Genomic DNA, 17,572 nt, shown 5'->3' on the forward strand with positions numbered 1-17,572 from the left:
TTAATGTTTCAGTGCTGTCTGCAGTTATTTTTCCCTTGTAATGATCAGAACATGACCCCTTTAGGCCACTGATGCAATGTCCAGTGATTAAACAATCGAACATCTCAACATGGCGAGGCCATTCAGTCCCTCGAGCCCGTTCTGTCCTTCAGATGTTATGGCACTTCTTCACCTTAATGTTGTTTACCTGATCTTATCTTGTAATACCCTTCGAGAAAGAAAATCTATCCCATTTTTTTTAACTTTCCAATCGGCCCAACCTCAGCAGCTTTTCAAGAGAGAGAGCTCCATATTTTGTGTGACGAAAGTGTTTCATGGATCACCTCAATCTCATTCTCAAGTACTGACCCTTTTGTCGTAAACTCTCCCACCAGAGGAAGTAGTTCACCCCTACCCCGCCAGATTCCTGAATCACCTTCAAGCACAATTTATATTATCTAATTTGTTGCTTTCATCATTGCAGATGGTGCTATATAACTGTGCTGATCCCACAGTAAACAGTCCATCTGCCTCTGCACAGAAACAATAAAGGTTTAGATTTCATGGGGAAAATGGGCCTGTGTTCTAACAGAGTCTCCACCTGAAATGTAACTTTGTCAATCTTCTTTCCATCTCAAAATATTGATCCCACTTGACTCTTGAAGTAAAAATGAGGACAGAGGACCAGGCACGCCCCACTAAATGACGTCCCACAATTCACTGGCTTGCTCAGTCGGACTTTCTCAGGGACAGAATTTTCCAGAGGTCCAGTCTGCACTGAATGGCCAAACAAAGATGTGTTGGCCATCTGGAAAAGGGAGAAAATCTGATTGAAGAAGTTCCCCTGATGGCACAGTGAGTTTACGCTGTTATTTACTGGCCCCCAAGGAAACTGGATCCACTGAATAAAGCTAACAAAGCTGTATTCATTGCTCTAAGAAGGTGATCATGAATCTTCTCCTTGAACTATTGCATTCCTTGCATTGAAGTGCATTTGTAATGGTGCTAGGTAGGAAATTCCAGCATTTTGACCCAGTGATGGTGAAGGAACATTTGCATATGTCGAAGCTGTATGTGTTCGAAGAGAACTCGGAGGTGATGGTGTTTCGAATTTCTCGTACTTCTTGGTGACAAAGGGCGCAGAGCTGGAAGGTGCCGTTGAGGATTTGGGGACGGATAAAGAGAACAAGGAAAAAGCAGTGCAGCAAACATAGATTTGCTGTTGTGATTTAGCTGTTAAGATTGTAGGAGTGATTCCATGCTCCCATGTTCCCATCTGCGGACTATGCTCACAAGGAGTGCAGAGTGGAAGGTCACTTCAATGCCTGTTGTCCTGGATTGCCGATGCATACTGTGGATTCATGTTGACGTTTTGGCTTGTAAGCCGCAGGCAATTGACACAATAAAGGCAGGAAACAAAAGGAGGCGACCAGAGATGTGAAATTGCAACTTTAGTGAATGGTTTTGGGTTGCACTAGAGGAAGCTACTCGAACTGTCCATCATCACAGGAAGGTTATTATTCATCTGCAGTTGAAAACCTCACTCATGCTTTTGGTATCTCTGCATTTGGGTCTGGTTTAGCAATCGGGGTTGGTTTAGCACAGTGGGCTAAACAGCTGGCTTGTAATGCAGAACAATGCCAGCAGCGTGGGTTCAATTCCCGTACCGGCCTCCCCGAACAGGCGCCGGAATGTGGCGACTAGGGGCGGGCTTTAGCACAGTGGGCTAAACGGCTGGCTTGTAATGCAGTACAGTGTCAGCAGCACGGGTTCAATTCCCGTACCGGCCTCCCCGAACAGGCGCTGGAATGTAGCAACTAGGGGCTTTTCACAGTAACTTCATTGAAGCCTATTTGTGACAATAAGCGATTATTATTATTATTATTTGACTATTCAAAAGCCCTGTTGGCGGGTTTCCTAAGTTCTGCCCTCTGTAAAATATAGATCATTCCACTTGTACGTATTCAGTTATCACCCCGGTACTCTCTCACCTGCATTGGCTCCCAATTAAGCAATGTTTTGAATTTAAAATTCTCATCTTTGTTTTCAAATCTCTCCATGGCCACATCCCTCCCTACTTCTGTAATCTTTTCCAGCGTTACAACCCTCCGATATGTTAGTGCTTCTCTAATTCTGGCCTTTTTCATAGAATTTACAGTGCAGAAGGAGGCCATTCGGCCCATCGAGTCTGCAACGGCTCTTGGAAAGAGCACCCAACCCAAGGTCAACACCTCCACCCTATCCCCACAACCCAGTAACCCCACCCAACGCTAAGGGCAATTTTGGACACTAAGGGCAATTTATCATGGCCAATCCACCTAACCTGCACATCTTTGGACTGTGGGAGGAAACCGGAGCACCCGGAGGAAACCCACGCACACACGGGGAGGATGTGCAGACTCCGCACAGACAGTGACCCAAGCCAGAATCGAACTTGGGATCCTGGAGCTGTGAAGCAATTGTGCTATCCACAATGCTACCGTGCTGCCTCTTGAACATCCCCAATTTTAATCACATTGCTGTCGGTGGCCAAACCTTCAGCTGCCTTAAGGCCTAAGTTCTGGAATCTACACTCCACCCCTAAACATCTTCACCTCTCTACTTCTCGTTCCTTTAAGATACAATCCACCTCTTTAACCAAGCTTTAAGCTATCTGCCCTAATATATCCTATGTGGCTCAATGTCTTGTTTAATAATGTCCCTCTGATGTACCTTAGAGTGTTTAATTAAGTTAGAGGCTGTATATAAATGCATGTTGTTGTATTGTCCCTCTGAGACAATAGGATGAGCAGCCTTGACCACCCTAGGCATCGAGTATCTTTTAAAAAACAATTTAGAGTACCAAATTCTTTTTTTTTCCAATTAAGGGGCAATTTAGCAGGAGCAACTTAACGTGGCCAATCCGCCTACCCTGCACATCTTTTTGGGTTGTAAAGGTGAGACCCACGCAGACACGGGGAGAATGTGCAAACTCCACACGGACAGTGACCCGGGGTCAGGATCGAGCCTGGGTTCTCGGCGTCGTGAAACAGCAGTGCTAACCACCGTGCTGCCCGAGTGACAAGAATGGTTAATTATATGAATTGAAACTTCTTCTGTTTATTAAAGAGCCTAAAATTAATCTAATTTGAAGATTTTTAAGATTGAGAGGGAGTTCTAACGCTTTACTAAGTGCAAAATCATTTAGCCACCTCCAGGTTTCTCCTCATTTCTCCAATGTTGCATTTCTTAAACGGATGTGATTGTCCAGGTGTTGACCTCTCCAGGTACAATGCTTAGTAGGAAGGCACTGTGCCTGTGAGAGCGGAGCCAGAAAGTGTTGTGATGGCTTTTGACCACAGGGAGAATCACCTTCCAAGCTCAATACTGTCTGCACTGGACGCGTGCCTTAAAACAGGAGTAACGAGGAACTTTAACTGATCCTCTCCTCCCCCACCCTACCTCGCTGACGACCTACGGGTGCTGAGGCCAAATGTAGCTATGCTGTTACCATGCTACTGGGGATGCTTAACTTCATGGAAGCCAGGAAAGGAATCCTGAACCTTCCTGATCTCCGTGGTCCAGCTCTGCACCAAGCAGGACATTTGTGGGCCAAACAATTCCACAATTCACAACACAGCGATTACATTAAACCCAATTTCTTCGCTGCTACCTGTTATCATCAGTCGCGTAATCACGTGAATAGTTTCTACAAATTGTATTTCCTTGCCTGAAGACCAGAAATTATTCTCTCAAAAAGAAAATCGCCATTTTCTATTCAAGCTGTTGTGCTGTAGGAGCCACGATAACAATGGTGAATGATTTTAATGTGATTGAGTGGCACAAATTTCATGCTCAGTAATTTTAAAGATAAAGTCCAGTTCCATTATGTTGTTTGAAGCCTTGAGTGATATTGATTTTCCTTCTGTGACTCTTCTTTTGATCAAGGTTTGACTTGGTGGCAAATGGCGGAGCCTCCCTCACTCTGTGCTTTGAACGTGTCCCATTCATCACCCAGCACCACACTGTGTGGATTCCCTGGAACGTTTTTTACGTAATGGACACCATGGTCATGAAGAAGGAAGAGAATGAGATTCCCAGCTGCGACCTGAGCGGATTTGTGAGGCCAAATCCCATCATCTTGGCTTCCCCTCTGTCCACCTTCTTCCGGTCATCTCCTTCGGAGAGCCCCATTATTCCTGAGACACAGGTAGATGGTTCCTGCTCCACATCCTTCTTCTGACAAACCAAAAGAAAAGTCAAATGTTTAGAGTGTTGGTCAGTGCTTTCCAGCAACCTCTTTGAGGCCTGTCACCCGTCAGATTTCCCATCCTCGCCATTCTTTTCCTTTGCTCCCTTCAAGGCATTTCCACACTTGGCGCTGCTGTCCACTCACCTGACTGTACGCTAACATTTACACGTCACCATGTCCAGCAGGCTGTTTTTTTTTATTCATTCATGGGATGTGGGCGTTGCTGGCTGGGCCAGCATTTATTGCCCATCCCTGAGGGCATTTAAGAGTCAACTACATTGCTGTGGATCTGGAGTCACATGTAGGCCAGACCAGGTAATGACGACAGATCCCCTTCCTGAAAGGACATTAGTGAACCAGATGGGTTTTTACGACAATCGGCAATGGTTTCATGGCCATCACTCGACTTTTAATTCCAGATTTTTATTATTGGATTCAAATTTCACCACCTGCCATGGCAGGATTCGAACCTGGGTCCCCAGATCATTACTCTGGGGCTCTGGATTACTAGTCCAGTGACAATACCACAACGCCACTGTCTCCTCTCAAACATGGGAACCATTATAGTTGTCCCTGATCCCATCCTCAGCCACCTGCTGCACATGGGGGTCAGACAAAACGTGAAAAGACAGGTGAGGAAAAGCCGTTGAAACTCATGCTGTGCTCGCTCAGAAGTGCAATCTTGTGTGTCCTAGCGCTGCCCCCCTCTTCCTTATATTTATTTACGTAGTTTCCCCTTAAATGAGTGAAAGCGATTCACCTCAAGTCTTTTATTATAAATTTAGAGTACCCAATTATGTTTATCCAATTAAGGGGCAATTTAGTGTGGTCAATCCACCTACCTTGCACATCTTTGGATTGTGGGGGTGAAACCCACGCAAACACAGGGAGAATGTGCAAGCTCCACACGGACAGTGACCCAGAGCCGCGGTCAAACCTGGGTCCTCAGCGCCGATTCACCTCAGGTTACCAAGCCCCGCATTCCTGCCACTTTCCAGTTAAAGATTTTGCCCCTGAATTCCTTATTGAATTTAATAGTGACTATCTTAGATTTATTTTCCATAGTTCTGGGCTCCCAAACAAATGGAAACACCATGGCCAGCTGAAACAGCTAACTCATTGCAGACCAGAACAAAAACTGGGGACATTTCTAGTTTGTAAAACTTTGTGACCTTAGGGTCATTTTTTAAAAACTCTAAAACAGCTAATTTTCCATCCTTCTCTCAGCAGCCCTGCAGCAGGGGGAGTACTTTATATCTGTTCACACCAGCTGCCTTCACAACAGGGTGGGGATTGGGGGGGGTTCCTCTCCTACACGGTGCCACGCATTCATTTCCCAACATGTAACATCACTCTGTCACAGTAGCATTATGACTTTGTTTCATTGCAAGGTTTACATTCACACACCTGGGGTCTGTGTTAATATAAACTTCATGGCACTGTGTACAGGCATAATTACATTCTTCAATCACATTTCCTGTTCCATATTGATGGCTCCATCTGTACTGTCTAATGGGGTGTTGGTAATGCTTGCCCAGGAGAAATCACAGTTGAAATGAAATAAGTGATTTTTTTTTGTTTGTTTTGGTCTTAAAATCTCCCCAGTGATTGTAAGCATTATCATTGCCTTTACTTCAGCTGTAGACAAAGTCTCTCTCTCTTGCTCTCTGATCTTCTCTCTCTCTCTCTGGTTCTCTCTCTGATCTTCTCTCTCTCTGATATATCCTTCAGGTGCTTCATGAAGAAACCGAGATTCCTGGCACCAACCTGAAGCTAACCTACCTGAGCTCACGTGCTGCTGGCTATAAGCCGGTTCTGAAAGTCACACTGACCCAGGGCACAGTGCCGTTCAACTTGATGAAGGTTCACCTGATGGTGGCTGTGGTGGGTCGGCTGTTCCAGAAATGGTTCCCAGCATCACCAAATTTGGCGTACACCTTCATCTGGGACAAAACCGATGCCTACAACCAAAAGGTCTATGGCCTGTCTGAAGCAGTCGGTAAGTTGGAAAGAAGAATTTTGCCTTGCCGTGTTTGCTTATCGTGTGGGTCCAGCTTTCTTTATCCTGCATCTGTAGCTGCAAACAGGTAATATTGGACCCAGCCACACGGCAGTCATCGTCCTTGATTTCTGGCCCTATTGCCAGGGATTGCTTGGGCAAATTATCGACTACACTGAAGAGTACAAGCAAACCCAATACTGCCCACACACAATACAAAAGCATAATGCTGGAAATCTGATTTAAAAGTGGGAAAGACTGAAAATCCTCAGCACGCCAGGCAGCATCTGTGAAGAGAGAGGCAGAGTTACCATTCCAGGACTGCAACCTTTCATGAGAACAGATGATGAAAGGTCATAGGCCTGAAACATTGGGCACGATTCACCGGTAAGCTTTCGATGTCCGGTTTCAGGCGGGTTGGGCGAGGTATTTCGCAACAGCTACAATGCCGAAAATGAGACCGCTATTCAATGGCACTTAGCTTTTATTTGGACACTCGTGAGTTTCTCCCCACCGAGGCCACATTTTCTGGCTCTGGGGAATTGAGCTTGCCAGCGGGATCGCCGCCTTGGAAAGCGGGGCGCCATTTTGAAAGGCCGCCCCGATCTCTATACCACCTCAGGACCCCCCTTCACACACCCCAACCTTTCAATGGGCCTCTCAAACCCCACCCCTCCCATTGCCCCTTTAATGGACTTGGCCCCCACACCCTGTCTCTTGCTGCCCGGGTGGCAGGGGGAGTGCCAGGGCACTACCCTACAGTGTCCCCGACCACCCGAGGGGGTTTAATGGCCTCCAAGGCCCTCAAGGTGCCATCATGCCTGGTGCACGCTTGGGGAAACCAGTGCTAATCACCCAGGCGCCGGTGAATGCAAGGGTTTGATCCAGATTGTACCAGGTGACACACGATCGACGCGAAGCCCAGTTTGGGGCTCACTCGGGATTCACCTGTCGTGCTCGGCTCCGCGCCAGGTGCAACACGGTGGCTGAATCACACCCGTTAACTTTGTTACTCGTTCCCCAGAGGCTGCATGACCTCCCGAGTATTTCCAACATTTTAGTTCCTTTTTAAAATAAATTTAAAGTACCCAATTATGGCCAATCCACCTACATTGCACATATTTGGGCTGTGGGGTGAGTCCCATGCAGATGCGGGGAGAATATGCAAACTCCACACAGTGACCCGGCGCTGGGATCGAACCCGGGTCCTCAGCGCTCTGAGGCAGCAGTGCTAGCCACTGCACCACCGTGATGCCCCTATCTTAGTTCCAGATACTACCCTCACCCACTATCTCTGCTCATGAGCTTTCAGTAGAGATAATTTTCATAACAATGGGAAGCTAAGAGCCTGCAATCATAGAGAATCTTACAAGGAGACCATTAGGTTCATTGTGACTGAAAGAACTAGTCACTTCATTCCACCTCAGTTTTCTTTCTCTACATATCCATTTTTTCTTCAGCTGGTTTGGCTTCTATTTCCACCATTGTTTCTGACACAACATTCCGCAGGCTAACAACACACTGCTTAAAGGAAAATCCCCCCAACCATTCCCTATGATCCTTTGACGTGATCTTAAATTGGTGGCTCCTCGTCAAAAGTGAAAAGAATGTTTCCCTATTCGCCCCACCAAAACATTTCATAATGTTGAACACCTCAATCAAACCCCCTCCCCCCCCCAATAAAACAAACCCTCCTCCATTTCTCTAATCTCTCTTTGTAACTGATGCACAATCAATTTGCACAATGACGAGAGTTGAATACAACTGAGGCTTTATTACACTAAGATGTGTGGCCTCCTACAGCAGCTGGCGAAATGGCTGCTTCATGGGGAGCACACATATTTATACTCCGCGTCCTGGGCGGAGCCAGCAGGCAGGGACTACCCCCGTACCTGTAGTACAGGGCCTTACCACACATCTCCTATTATATACAACAGTGGTGATTACCACAGTAACTAAAGCCTTTCAGCCCCTGATGTGTGCTTACTGAATTGCTATCATACCATCGAAATGGTGTTTTGCACTGGACACAGCACTTTGACTGCAGTTGATTTTCCCTTACGACCATGTGCCAGGTCCACTTGCTGCGCACTGGCTGCTGTTTTGACAGAACCCTACTAAGTCAGCATAGATTGTCTCGTGTGGTTCAGTTCCACGCAGCACAGTCAGGGGAGCTCAAAGTAGACGCTTTTTTTTTCAATCAGGGTCCCCGGATCCCTGCAGCAATACCTAATTCTAAGTGAAAAGGTTGATTTTATCATTCATGTTAATGAATGGCACGAACTACAGGAATTGAGTGCACGGGGATCTCTGAGGGAATATTTATATTATTAAACCGAGTAAACCTTTTCAAATTAAATGGTTTTGGACTACAGAGTGCAAGAAATTGTACAGATTCCATCGACAAACACAAGCTCCAGCTTTTTTGCTGTGAAAGAACTCCCACCGATATAAAAACAATTCTTTTCGCTCCCAAGTTTGCAGCTGTGGTGTTTTCTGCCACTTTACCATTAATGTCACATTCTCCTTGACATCACCCTCCCAGCCACAACAAAGGTCCAGTTAAACCCCACTCCAGCATTGATGTAGAATGTAAAGGTCAGGCATCGGTTCGCTGAAGACTGCTCTGTAGATTTATCATGTTAGTGAAACTATTGGAGATTGCTGACCACTAATGGTTTCCAATGCTCAATGAAATAGGAAGTGGGTTCACTGCAATTTAGTCATTGACAAAGTTTCGTTCCTGTATGTTTGCCACGAATTCACCCTCAACTCGATTACCAAGAGAGTTGCCTCATGTAAGTTATGAGAAGGAGTGACATGAGGTAACTTCAGTGGGAAGATGGAGTTAGAGTGGAAATGTCTCTGGACTAATAATAGATTCATGGAATTTACAGCGCAGAAGGAGCCAATTCGGCCCATCGAGTCCGTACCAGCCCTCGGAAAGAACACCCTCCTTAAGCCCACGACTCCACCTTATCCCCGTAGCACCACCTAACCTTTTGGACACTAAGGGACAATTTAGCATGGCCAATCCACCTAACTTTGGACTGTGGGAGGAAATCGGAGCACCCAGAGGAAGCCCACGCAGACACGGGGAAAAAGTGCAAACTCCACATCGGCAGTCACCCGAGGCTGGAATTGAACCCAGGTCCTTGGAGCTGTGAGTCAGCAGTGCTAACCACTGTGCAAACGTGCCACCCATGCCAGGGGCCCAAGCTAATTCTCCGGAGACATGGGTTCAAATCCCACTGGTGGAATTTAAATTCAATCATTTAAAACATCTGGAATTGAAAACTAGTCTCAATGACCGTGCCATCATCAGTTGTTGTGAAAACCCATCTCTAATGCCCCCTATGGGGAAGGACAGCTGCCATCCTTACCCATTCTCCCTTACATGACACTCCAGACTCAGAAATGTGGCTGACTCCTATCTGCCCTCTAAAATGGCCGAATAAACCTCTTGGTTCAAAGGTTATTACGCATGGGCAACAAATACTGATATTGCCAGTGACACCCACATCCCATGAACAACTAAGTAAGAACAATGGGCGGGATTTAACTAAATGGGAACAAAGTCCCTAAGCGAGCGTATTTAGCCACATGTTTCCCGATGCTCGCAGTGCGGAGAAACACAACGCTATAAAACGGCATCCCAGTTAGGTAGGGGACCTCAGCGGGAACGTGCAGCCGGGGCCGCACATAACCCCGTTTTGGGCGCTGAGGAGCTCCATTCGTTCGCCGGGACTCCTCAGTGTAGCGACATTTAAAAATGGCGTCCCGATCACTGGCGTCTATGAAGCGATCCCTGACCCCCACCCCAATGCACTATGGGAGGGTTCCTGCCCCACCGCCTCCCACAACTCCCCCCCCCCCCCCCCTCCGCAACACCCACACAGAGAACCACCGGCCTGATCACCACCGTGCAACAAAATGCCAGCTTGGTACCTTGGCAGTGGGAATCTAGCATCTTGGCAGCACCCCTGTCAGCTGGCAGTGTTGGCTGGGTACATTGGCCATGCCAGGCTTGCACAAAGGTGGCAACAGCAGTGCCATAGTACCACCCTGCCAAAAGGGCATGCATCTGGGGGCCCTCCAATCCCCTGGGGACCCCCACAAGCGCCATTCCATCTGGTCCCCGTTTGTGGAGACCACTCCTGAACGGTGCTCGCCCGAGGTCTCCGAGGCGGAGGAGATATATCCCAACACCTCATAAACTGCACACTTAAAGTGAGACTAGCTGTCTCGCTTGAATATGCAGATTTGCCTAAAAGTGATCCCGCCCGCAATGCGCGTGATTTACATCTCAACGTCTCGCGAGATTGCATTAGATCTCACGAGGCGTTGGGAGCCAGTGAGATCCCGGGAGCGGAGTCTCTCGGCTTTAGGGGCTGGTTTAGCACAGCTGCCTTGTAATGCAGAACAAGGCCAGCAGCGCGGGTTCAATTCCCGTACCAGCCTCACCGGACAGGTGCCGGAATGTGGGGACTAGGGGCTTTTCACAGTAACTTAATTGAAGCTTACTTGTGACAATAAGCTATTATTATTATTAATGCAATAAAATTAGACTTTTTCCATTGCAGCAGGGGTCCAATTGAGACTCTAAAATCCAAAATGATTTTGATGGGCTGAACAGACTGTCTTCTCTCTTTCTGGAGCCATAGAATCATGGAAACTTGCAGCATAGAAAGAGGCCATTTGGTCCATCGAGCATGTGGAGGCTCCTTGAAAGAGTAGCCATGCTCACTTTTTGTCCCTACCCCTGTAAGTTCCTCAACCTCAAGTAGCTGTTTAACTCTCTTTTAAAATTAGTTGTGGATTCCAGCATTTCTTCAGGTAGAGCTTTGTGATCACAACTAGGTCTCTATGTGTAGAAATGTATTCTCATCCCCCTCTTGATATTTTGCCAACTTTTTCAACCTATGACCTCTAATTATTGACCCAATCGCCACAGGGAATTATTTCTCCTGCAAAACCTCTCATAATTTTGAAAACCTCTATTAGGTCACCTCTTTTCTGTTCCATATTGAGTCTTTCCAACCTTTCCCCATAACTGAAGCCCCTCTTCTCTGGTAGCATCCTGGTAAACCTCCTCTATACATTTTCTAAAGCCAGAGAATTTTTACGCTGCAGAAGGAGGCTATTCGGCCCATCATGTGGGATTACTGGGTAGGCGGGATTACTGGGTAATGGGGTTAGGTTGGAAGTGTGGGGTGCGCTTTCCAATGGCCGATGCAGACTCGATGGGCCGAATGGTCTCCTTCTGCACTGCAAATTCTATGATTCTATGTATGTACTGGCTCTCTGAATGAGCATCATGACTTTCTCCTGCCTTTTCCCCGTACCCCTGCTTGTTCAAATAATCATCCAATGCCATCTTGAAGGTCTCAATCGAACCTACGAACACCATACGTCCAGACAGTGCATTCCAGACCTCAGCCAGTGGCTGTGCGGAAAGGTTTTCCAAACCTTTACGGCTTTCCTGAAGTGTGATGCCCAGCTTGTCCACAGTACTCCAGCTGAGGTCCAACCAATAACGTACAAAGTTCGAACCTGATCTCTTATGCTATTCCTCTATTCATAAACCCAAAGAATACCACATGTTGTTTTGTACACGCCTTACCAACTTGCCCTGCAATAAATGGAATCATTTACAGTACATTGTCTTTCCATATTAGTCTCTCCAAAGTGCATCTCTTCACACTTCCCCATATTGAACTCCATCTGCTGTGCTTCTGCTCACTTCACCATCGTGTCAGCCTCACCATGAAGCCGATAACGATCCTCATCACCGTTTACTATGTTACGTTGTCAACTTTCAGATCGTCTGAAAATTTTGTAATACTGCTGCCCACACCTGACTATAAGTTATTTATAAAAATTAGAGAGCAATGGACACAATACTGATTCATGAGGAACTCCGCTACAAAGCACTTGCCAGTTTGAAAAATATCCACGCAGCTCCACTCCGTGCTTCCTGAGGTAAGCACGGTAGCATAGTGGTTAGCACTATGGCTTCACAACACCAGGGTCCCAGGTTCGATTCCCGGCTTGGGTCACTGTCTGCACGTTCTCCCGGTGTCTGCGTGGGTTTCCTCCGGGTGCTCCAGTTTCCTCCCACAAGTCCCAAAAGACATGCTGTTAGGTAATTTGGACATTCTGAATTCTCCCTCTGTGTCCCCGAACAGGCGCCATTTCACAGTAGCTTCATTGCAATGTTAATGTAAGCCAACTTGTGACAATAATGATTATTATTAAAAGAAACAATTTTGTGTCCACACCACCACTTTCCCTTTAATTCCATGAGTTTTTATCATAGAATCCTACAGTGCAGGGAGGCCATTTGGCCCATCGGGTCTGCGCAGATTGGGTCTGCACAGATCCTCTGACAGAGCACACCACCTGAGCCCACTCCCTCACAACCCTGTATCCCCATAACTCTGTTACCTCACCTAACCCTTGGACACGAAGGAGCAATTTTGCATGGCCAATCCACTTAACCTGCACATCGTTGGACTGAGAGAATAAACCGGAGCACCCGGAGAAACACAGGGTGACTGTACAAACTCCACACAGACAGTCACCCGAGGTCGGAATTGAAGCCGGTCCCTGGTGCTGTGAGGCAGCAGAGCTAACCACCGTGACATCCTGCCGTCCATCGTTTTCTTCTTAAGCCTCCTATTGTGGCATTTTTCTATCAAAAGTCTGTACATAACACCATCTACGGCATTACCTTGACCAACCTTCTCTGTTATCTGATCAAATAATTCAAGCAAGTTAGTCCGACATTGCCTTTTACAAATGCATGCTGGCACACCTTGACTAATCAATGCCATTCCAAATTAAAATTTATTTCCCCGTTGATAATGGTTTTCAATAACTTCCCTATCACCGATGTTGGGTTGACGGACCTATAATTTACTGGTATATCCCTCTCCTCTTTATAACATTAACACTCCTCCAGTGGTATCCGTACCAATCACTCTGGACTGATAAATTATGACCAGTGCTATTTTTAACTTTGCAGCAACTCCTTAGATGCATTCTGTCTGAACAAGCTGAATTTCAGTCATATTTTTGCTATCTGATCCAGAGCTTCCGCTTGTCTTTAAGTTTAACCTTCTTATTATCAGCTTTCTTTGTGAAGACAGATGTAAAGTAATAATTTAATTCTTTAGCCATGTCTTCTACATGAAGATTTTCCTTTGAGTCCTTAATAGGCCCAACATTTGGTCAATGAGGAGGAACCATCAAGTTAAGTGGCTCTAAAAGATTGAAGAGAGAGATTAAATGAATCATTTTCATGCAGAGTTTTAGAATCGCAGAGCATATCCTCTGCATGACCAGAATCGGCTCTTTTTTAAAATCACTGCATGTGGGTATTGGTGGCTGGGCCAACATTCATTGCCCATCCCTGATTTCCCTTGAACAGAGTGGCTTGCTAGGACATTTAAGAGTCAGACACATTTGCTGTGGATCTGAGCCAGAGAAGGTAAGGATGGCTGATTGCCTTCCCTGGAGGGACTTAATGAACCAGATGGGTTTTCCAGATTTTCATTGAATTTAAATTTCACCATCTGCCCTGAGAGGATTTGAACCCAGATCACTAGTCTAGTGAAAATACCACTACGTCACCACCTTCCCCATTGGCAGAGCAATCTAATTGGTCCCCAAAGCTTGACAATACTTTCCTCTTTCAGTATTTATCCAATTTCCTTTAAAAAAGTTATTATTGAATCTGCTTCCACCAATCCTTCAAGCAGTGCATTCCAGATCACAACTTCTTGTGTAAAACAAAATCTCTTCAACTGGCTTCTGGTTCTGTGCCAAGTCTGTCGTCTGGTTACTGACCCTGCTGCCACTGGAAACAGTTTTTCGTTATTTACCCTTTCAAAACCCTTCAGGGTTTTGGGTACCTTTATAAATCTCCATAACCTTCTCTGCTCTAAGGAGAACACCAGAACGGCACAGGAGCAAGATGATGCCTTGTGGTCTCCTTCAATGTTGTAAGTATCTATAGCCCTGTGGAAAGAAATAAACAATTAAGTATTTACTTTTGAAAAGTGGAAAAATGTATGTGTGCCAAATCCCACATTAACAGGACAGCAGGCAGACGCTCCCAGAGTTGCAGGCGATTTGCATCATTTTAATTTATCTAACTAAGGCTGCTCAGTGACAGAAAAAAAGACTGAGGAAAATGAGCTTTTCTTACTGATTTTCCAGCAAACCTAGAGCCAGAAATGTGCTGAAGCCCAGCTAGGAGAAATCTATGTCCAGTTTTGCTTCATTGAACTTAGGAACACAAGTTGGCCATTCAGTCCTCGAGGTCCCTCCGCCATTCAGTTAGGTCACGGCCTACTTGTATTTCAACCCTGTTTACATGCCTTTGGTTGACTATTCCTTGATACCATGACCAAACAGCAATCTCAGTCTGGAAAGTTTCATTCGACCTGACATCTGCAGCCTTTTGGAGAAGAAGCATTCAAATGTCTGCTATACCTCATGTGAAGGAGTGCTTTGAATTTGTCTTTCAGTTGTGTAAATTTGAAAGAACATGCTCATGCCCACCAGTCAATTAATGATGGCTTTCTCTTTGTCCAGTTTCTGTTGGTTATGAGTACGAGTCCTGTCTGGACCTCATCCTCTGGGAGAAGAGGACCTCTGTGCTGCAAGGGTATGAATTGGACTCTTCAAACATGGGTGGCTGGTCACTGAACAAGCACCACGTTTTGGATGTTCAAAACGGTAAGTCATTCAGATGGTGAAAAAAAAAATGCACAACTATTATCTATGGCTATAGATGTCATACATTCCTTATTTGGATTCCTGACTGTGACACACAGGGCGGGATTCCCGGTTTGTTCACTCCGGTGGGATTCTCCAGTCCCGCTGCAGTGAATGGGAGATTTGGCTGAGCGCCAAATTCTCCGCCCTCGCTAACAGCGGTAGCACTGGGATGGGAGAATCCCGGCCGCAGTCACACCTACAGCTCCACACAAGATGGAGCTTTGTAAGGTCCAGCATCACCCCCTGTGAGAACTTTGCTCTCTTTTGACCAAAGCCCCAGAAAGCCCACAGTTAAATTCGAAAGGGCCCAAAAATGCTCAGACCCTCTGCACAAACATAAGGGAAGTTGACTGGGAATCCAACTTTAAACCTGACTATCATTCATTCAACTTCTGGTGTTCCCAACGTCACCTAATTTCAAAGATTTTCAGCAGGCCCCAACGCAAGGCTCTCCGGAGGAGGGACCTGCAGAAAATCCAGTTGGTGAAGCTTTCTGAGCAGCCTTGCCTCGTATGGAACAGGTGGAATTTCTGTTCCCCCCATGCCCCTGTGCAAACCCAGCGTCCATCATTCTTGTGGAAGCATGGTGCTTTCTATTCCCACCCAGTTCTCCAACATGGGTTTGAAAATTGATGGTCTAATGTTACAATTCTGTTTCTGACCCCATTTCTGGCAGTGAAGCCTCATAATCTTACTCCTGTAGATAATACGCAGTACTGTATGCCAATAGATAATATGTCAGGGTGTTATGCCAATGGAATAAGGTACATAATAAACCACACATTGCAACATTGTCAACATCTGAGATGATAATAGCAACATAACTCAATACTGTTACAACTCTCAAATTGACAGCTCCTGGAATCTGTTCATAATTCACAATGAGAATCAAGAAGATGCTGGCAATAATTCTGCATTTTCCAACACAGGGTGCACCACTGAAGATTCCCCTGTCTGAAATCAAGTAGAAGTCACTGAATTGATGAAAACTTCCCTTTTATGCTACTAGTCTCAATGTAAAAGCCCTTGAAAACTGTATAGCCTGCTGAATGGGAGTGTGACAGGGTTTTCAATGATGTACTACGTTCATCATTATTGCTTGACAGCTATACTACCCTTAAAATACAAATGTTATATTTGTGCAATTCCAAATGTCGCCATTATGATAAAAATCAGCATTTTAATTTTTTTTAAAGTTTGCTTTTAATATTTCAGGTTCTACCTGAATCCCATGCAGATGTCCAAACCACTTGTTTCAGCCTCCGTAAAATTTAATTAAATTAGAGGATAACAGTCCATTTTACTTCCTGATTTGCTGTCTGCAAGAATACTTCAGTGTAATTGGCTGATGAAACTGCTTGCGGACATCACTGTTGCCGGCCATCTGGAGATCCTTTTGACTTGATACATTAACACAATAATAAGGGAAAATCCTTATAAACATTCGAATTCGGAGCAGAAGTAGGCCACTCAGCCACTCGACCTGCTCTGCCATTCAGTAAGAACACGGCCGATCTGATTGTAACCTCAACCCACTTTCTTGCGTACCCCAGATAACCGTTCACCCCTATGTTAATCACAAATCTATCTAGCTCAACTTTAAAATTATTCAAAGCCTCTGCGTCCACTGCATTTTGAGGAAGGGAGTTTCAGAGACTCACGACCCCCTGAGGGAAAAGATTTGTCCTCATCGCTGTCTTAAATGATTGACCCCTTATTTTTAAACAGTGACCCCCAATTCTAGATTCTCTGACAAGAGAAAACATCCTCTTCACATCAAACAAAGAACAAAGAAATGTACAGCACAGGAACAGGCCCTTCGGCCCTCCAAGCCCGTGCCGACCATACTGCCCGACTAAACTACAATTTTCTACACTTCCTGGGTCCGTATCCTTCTATTCCCATCCTATTCATATATTTGTCAAGATGCCCCTTAAATGTCCCTATCGTCCCTGCTTCCACTACCTCCTCCGGTAGCGAGTTCCAGGTACCCACTACCCTCTGCGTAAAAAACTTGCCTCGTACATCTACTCTAAACCTTGCCCCTCTGACCTTAAACCTATGCCCCCTAGTAATTGACCCCTCTACCCTGGGGAAAAGCCTCTGACTATCCACTCTATCTATGCCCCTCATAATTTTGTATACCTCTATCAGGTCGCCCCTCAACCTCCCTCGTTCCAGTGAGAACAAACCGAGTTTATTGAACCGCTCCTCATAGCTTATGCCCTCCATACCAGGCAACATTCTGGTAAATCTCTTCTGCACCCTCTCTAAAGCCTCCACATCCTTCTGGTAGTGTGGCGACCAGAATTGAACACTATACTCCAAGTGTGGCCTAACTAAGGTTCTATACAGCTGCAACATGACTTGCCAATTCTTATACTCAATGCCCCGGCCAATGAAGGCAAGCATGCCGTATGCCTTCTTGACTACCTTCTCCACCTGTGTTGCCCCTTTCAATGACCTGTGGACCTGTACTCCTAGATCTCTTTGACTTTCAATACTCTTGAGGGTTCTACCATTCACTGTATATTCCCTACCTGCATTAGACCTTCCAAAATGCATTACCTCACATT

The 17,572-nt window shown here is 45.8% G+C and overlaps 1 protein-coding gene across 29 annotated transcripts in view; it reads left to right on the forward strand.

The window, feature by feature from the left end:
• Positions 1-17,572, forward strand: part of LOC140429166 (teneurin-3) — a 3,593,949-nt gene that overhangs the window by 3,479,154 nt on the left and 97,223 nt on the right. For all 29 annotated transcript variants that reach the window (XM_072515817.1, XM_072515806.1, XM_072515811.1 and 26 more), the window contains 3 exons: positions 3,907-4,168; positions 5,942-6,209; positions 14,811-14,954. In XM_072515817.1, coding sequence (XP_072371918.1) covers positions 3,907-4,168; positions 5,942-6,209; positions 14,811-14,954 — 674 coding nt within the window. The remainder of the gene's footprint in view (positions 1-3,906; positions 4,169-5,941; positions 6,210-14,810; positions 14,955-17,572) is intronic.

The sequence above is a fragment of the Scyliorhinus torazame genome, chromosome 9 (genome assembly GCF_047496885.1).
Source record: "Scyliorhinus torazame isolate Kashiwa2021f chromosome 9, sScyTor2.1, whole genome shotgun sequence".
NCBI classification, from domain to species: Eukaryota; Metazoa; Chordata; class Chondrichthyes; order Carcharhiniformes; family Scyliorhinidae; genus Scyliorhinus; species Scyliorhinus torazame.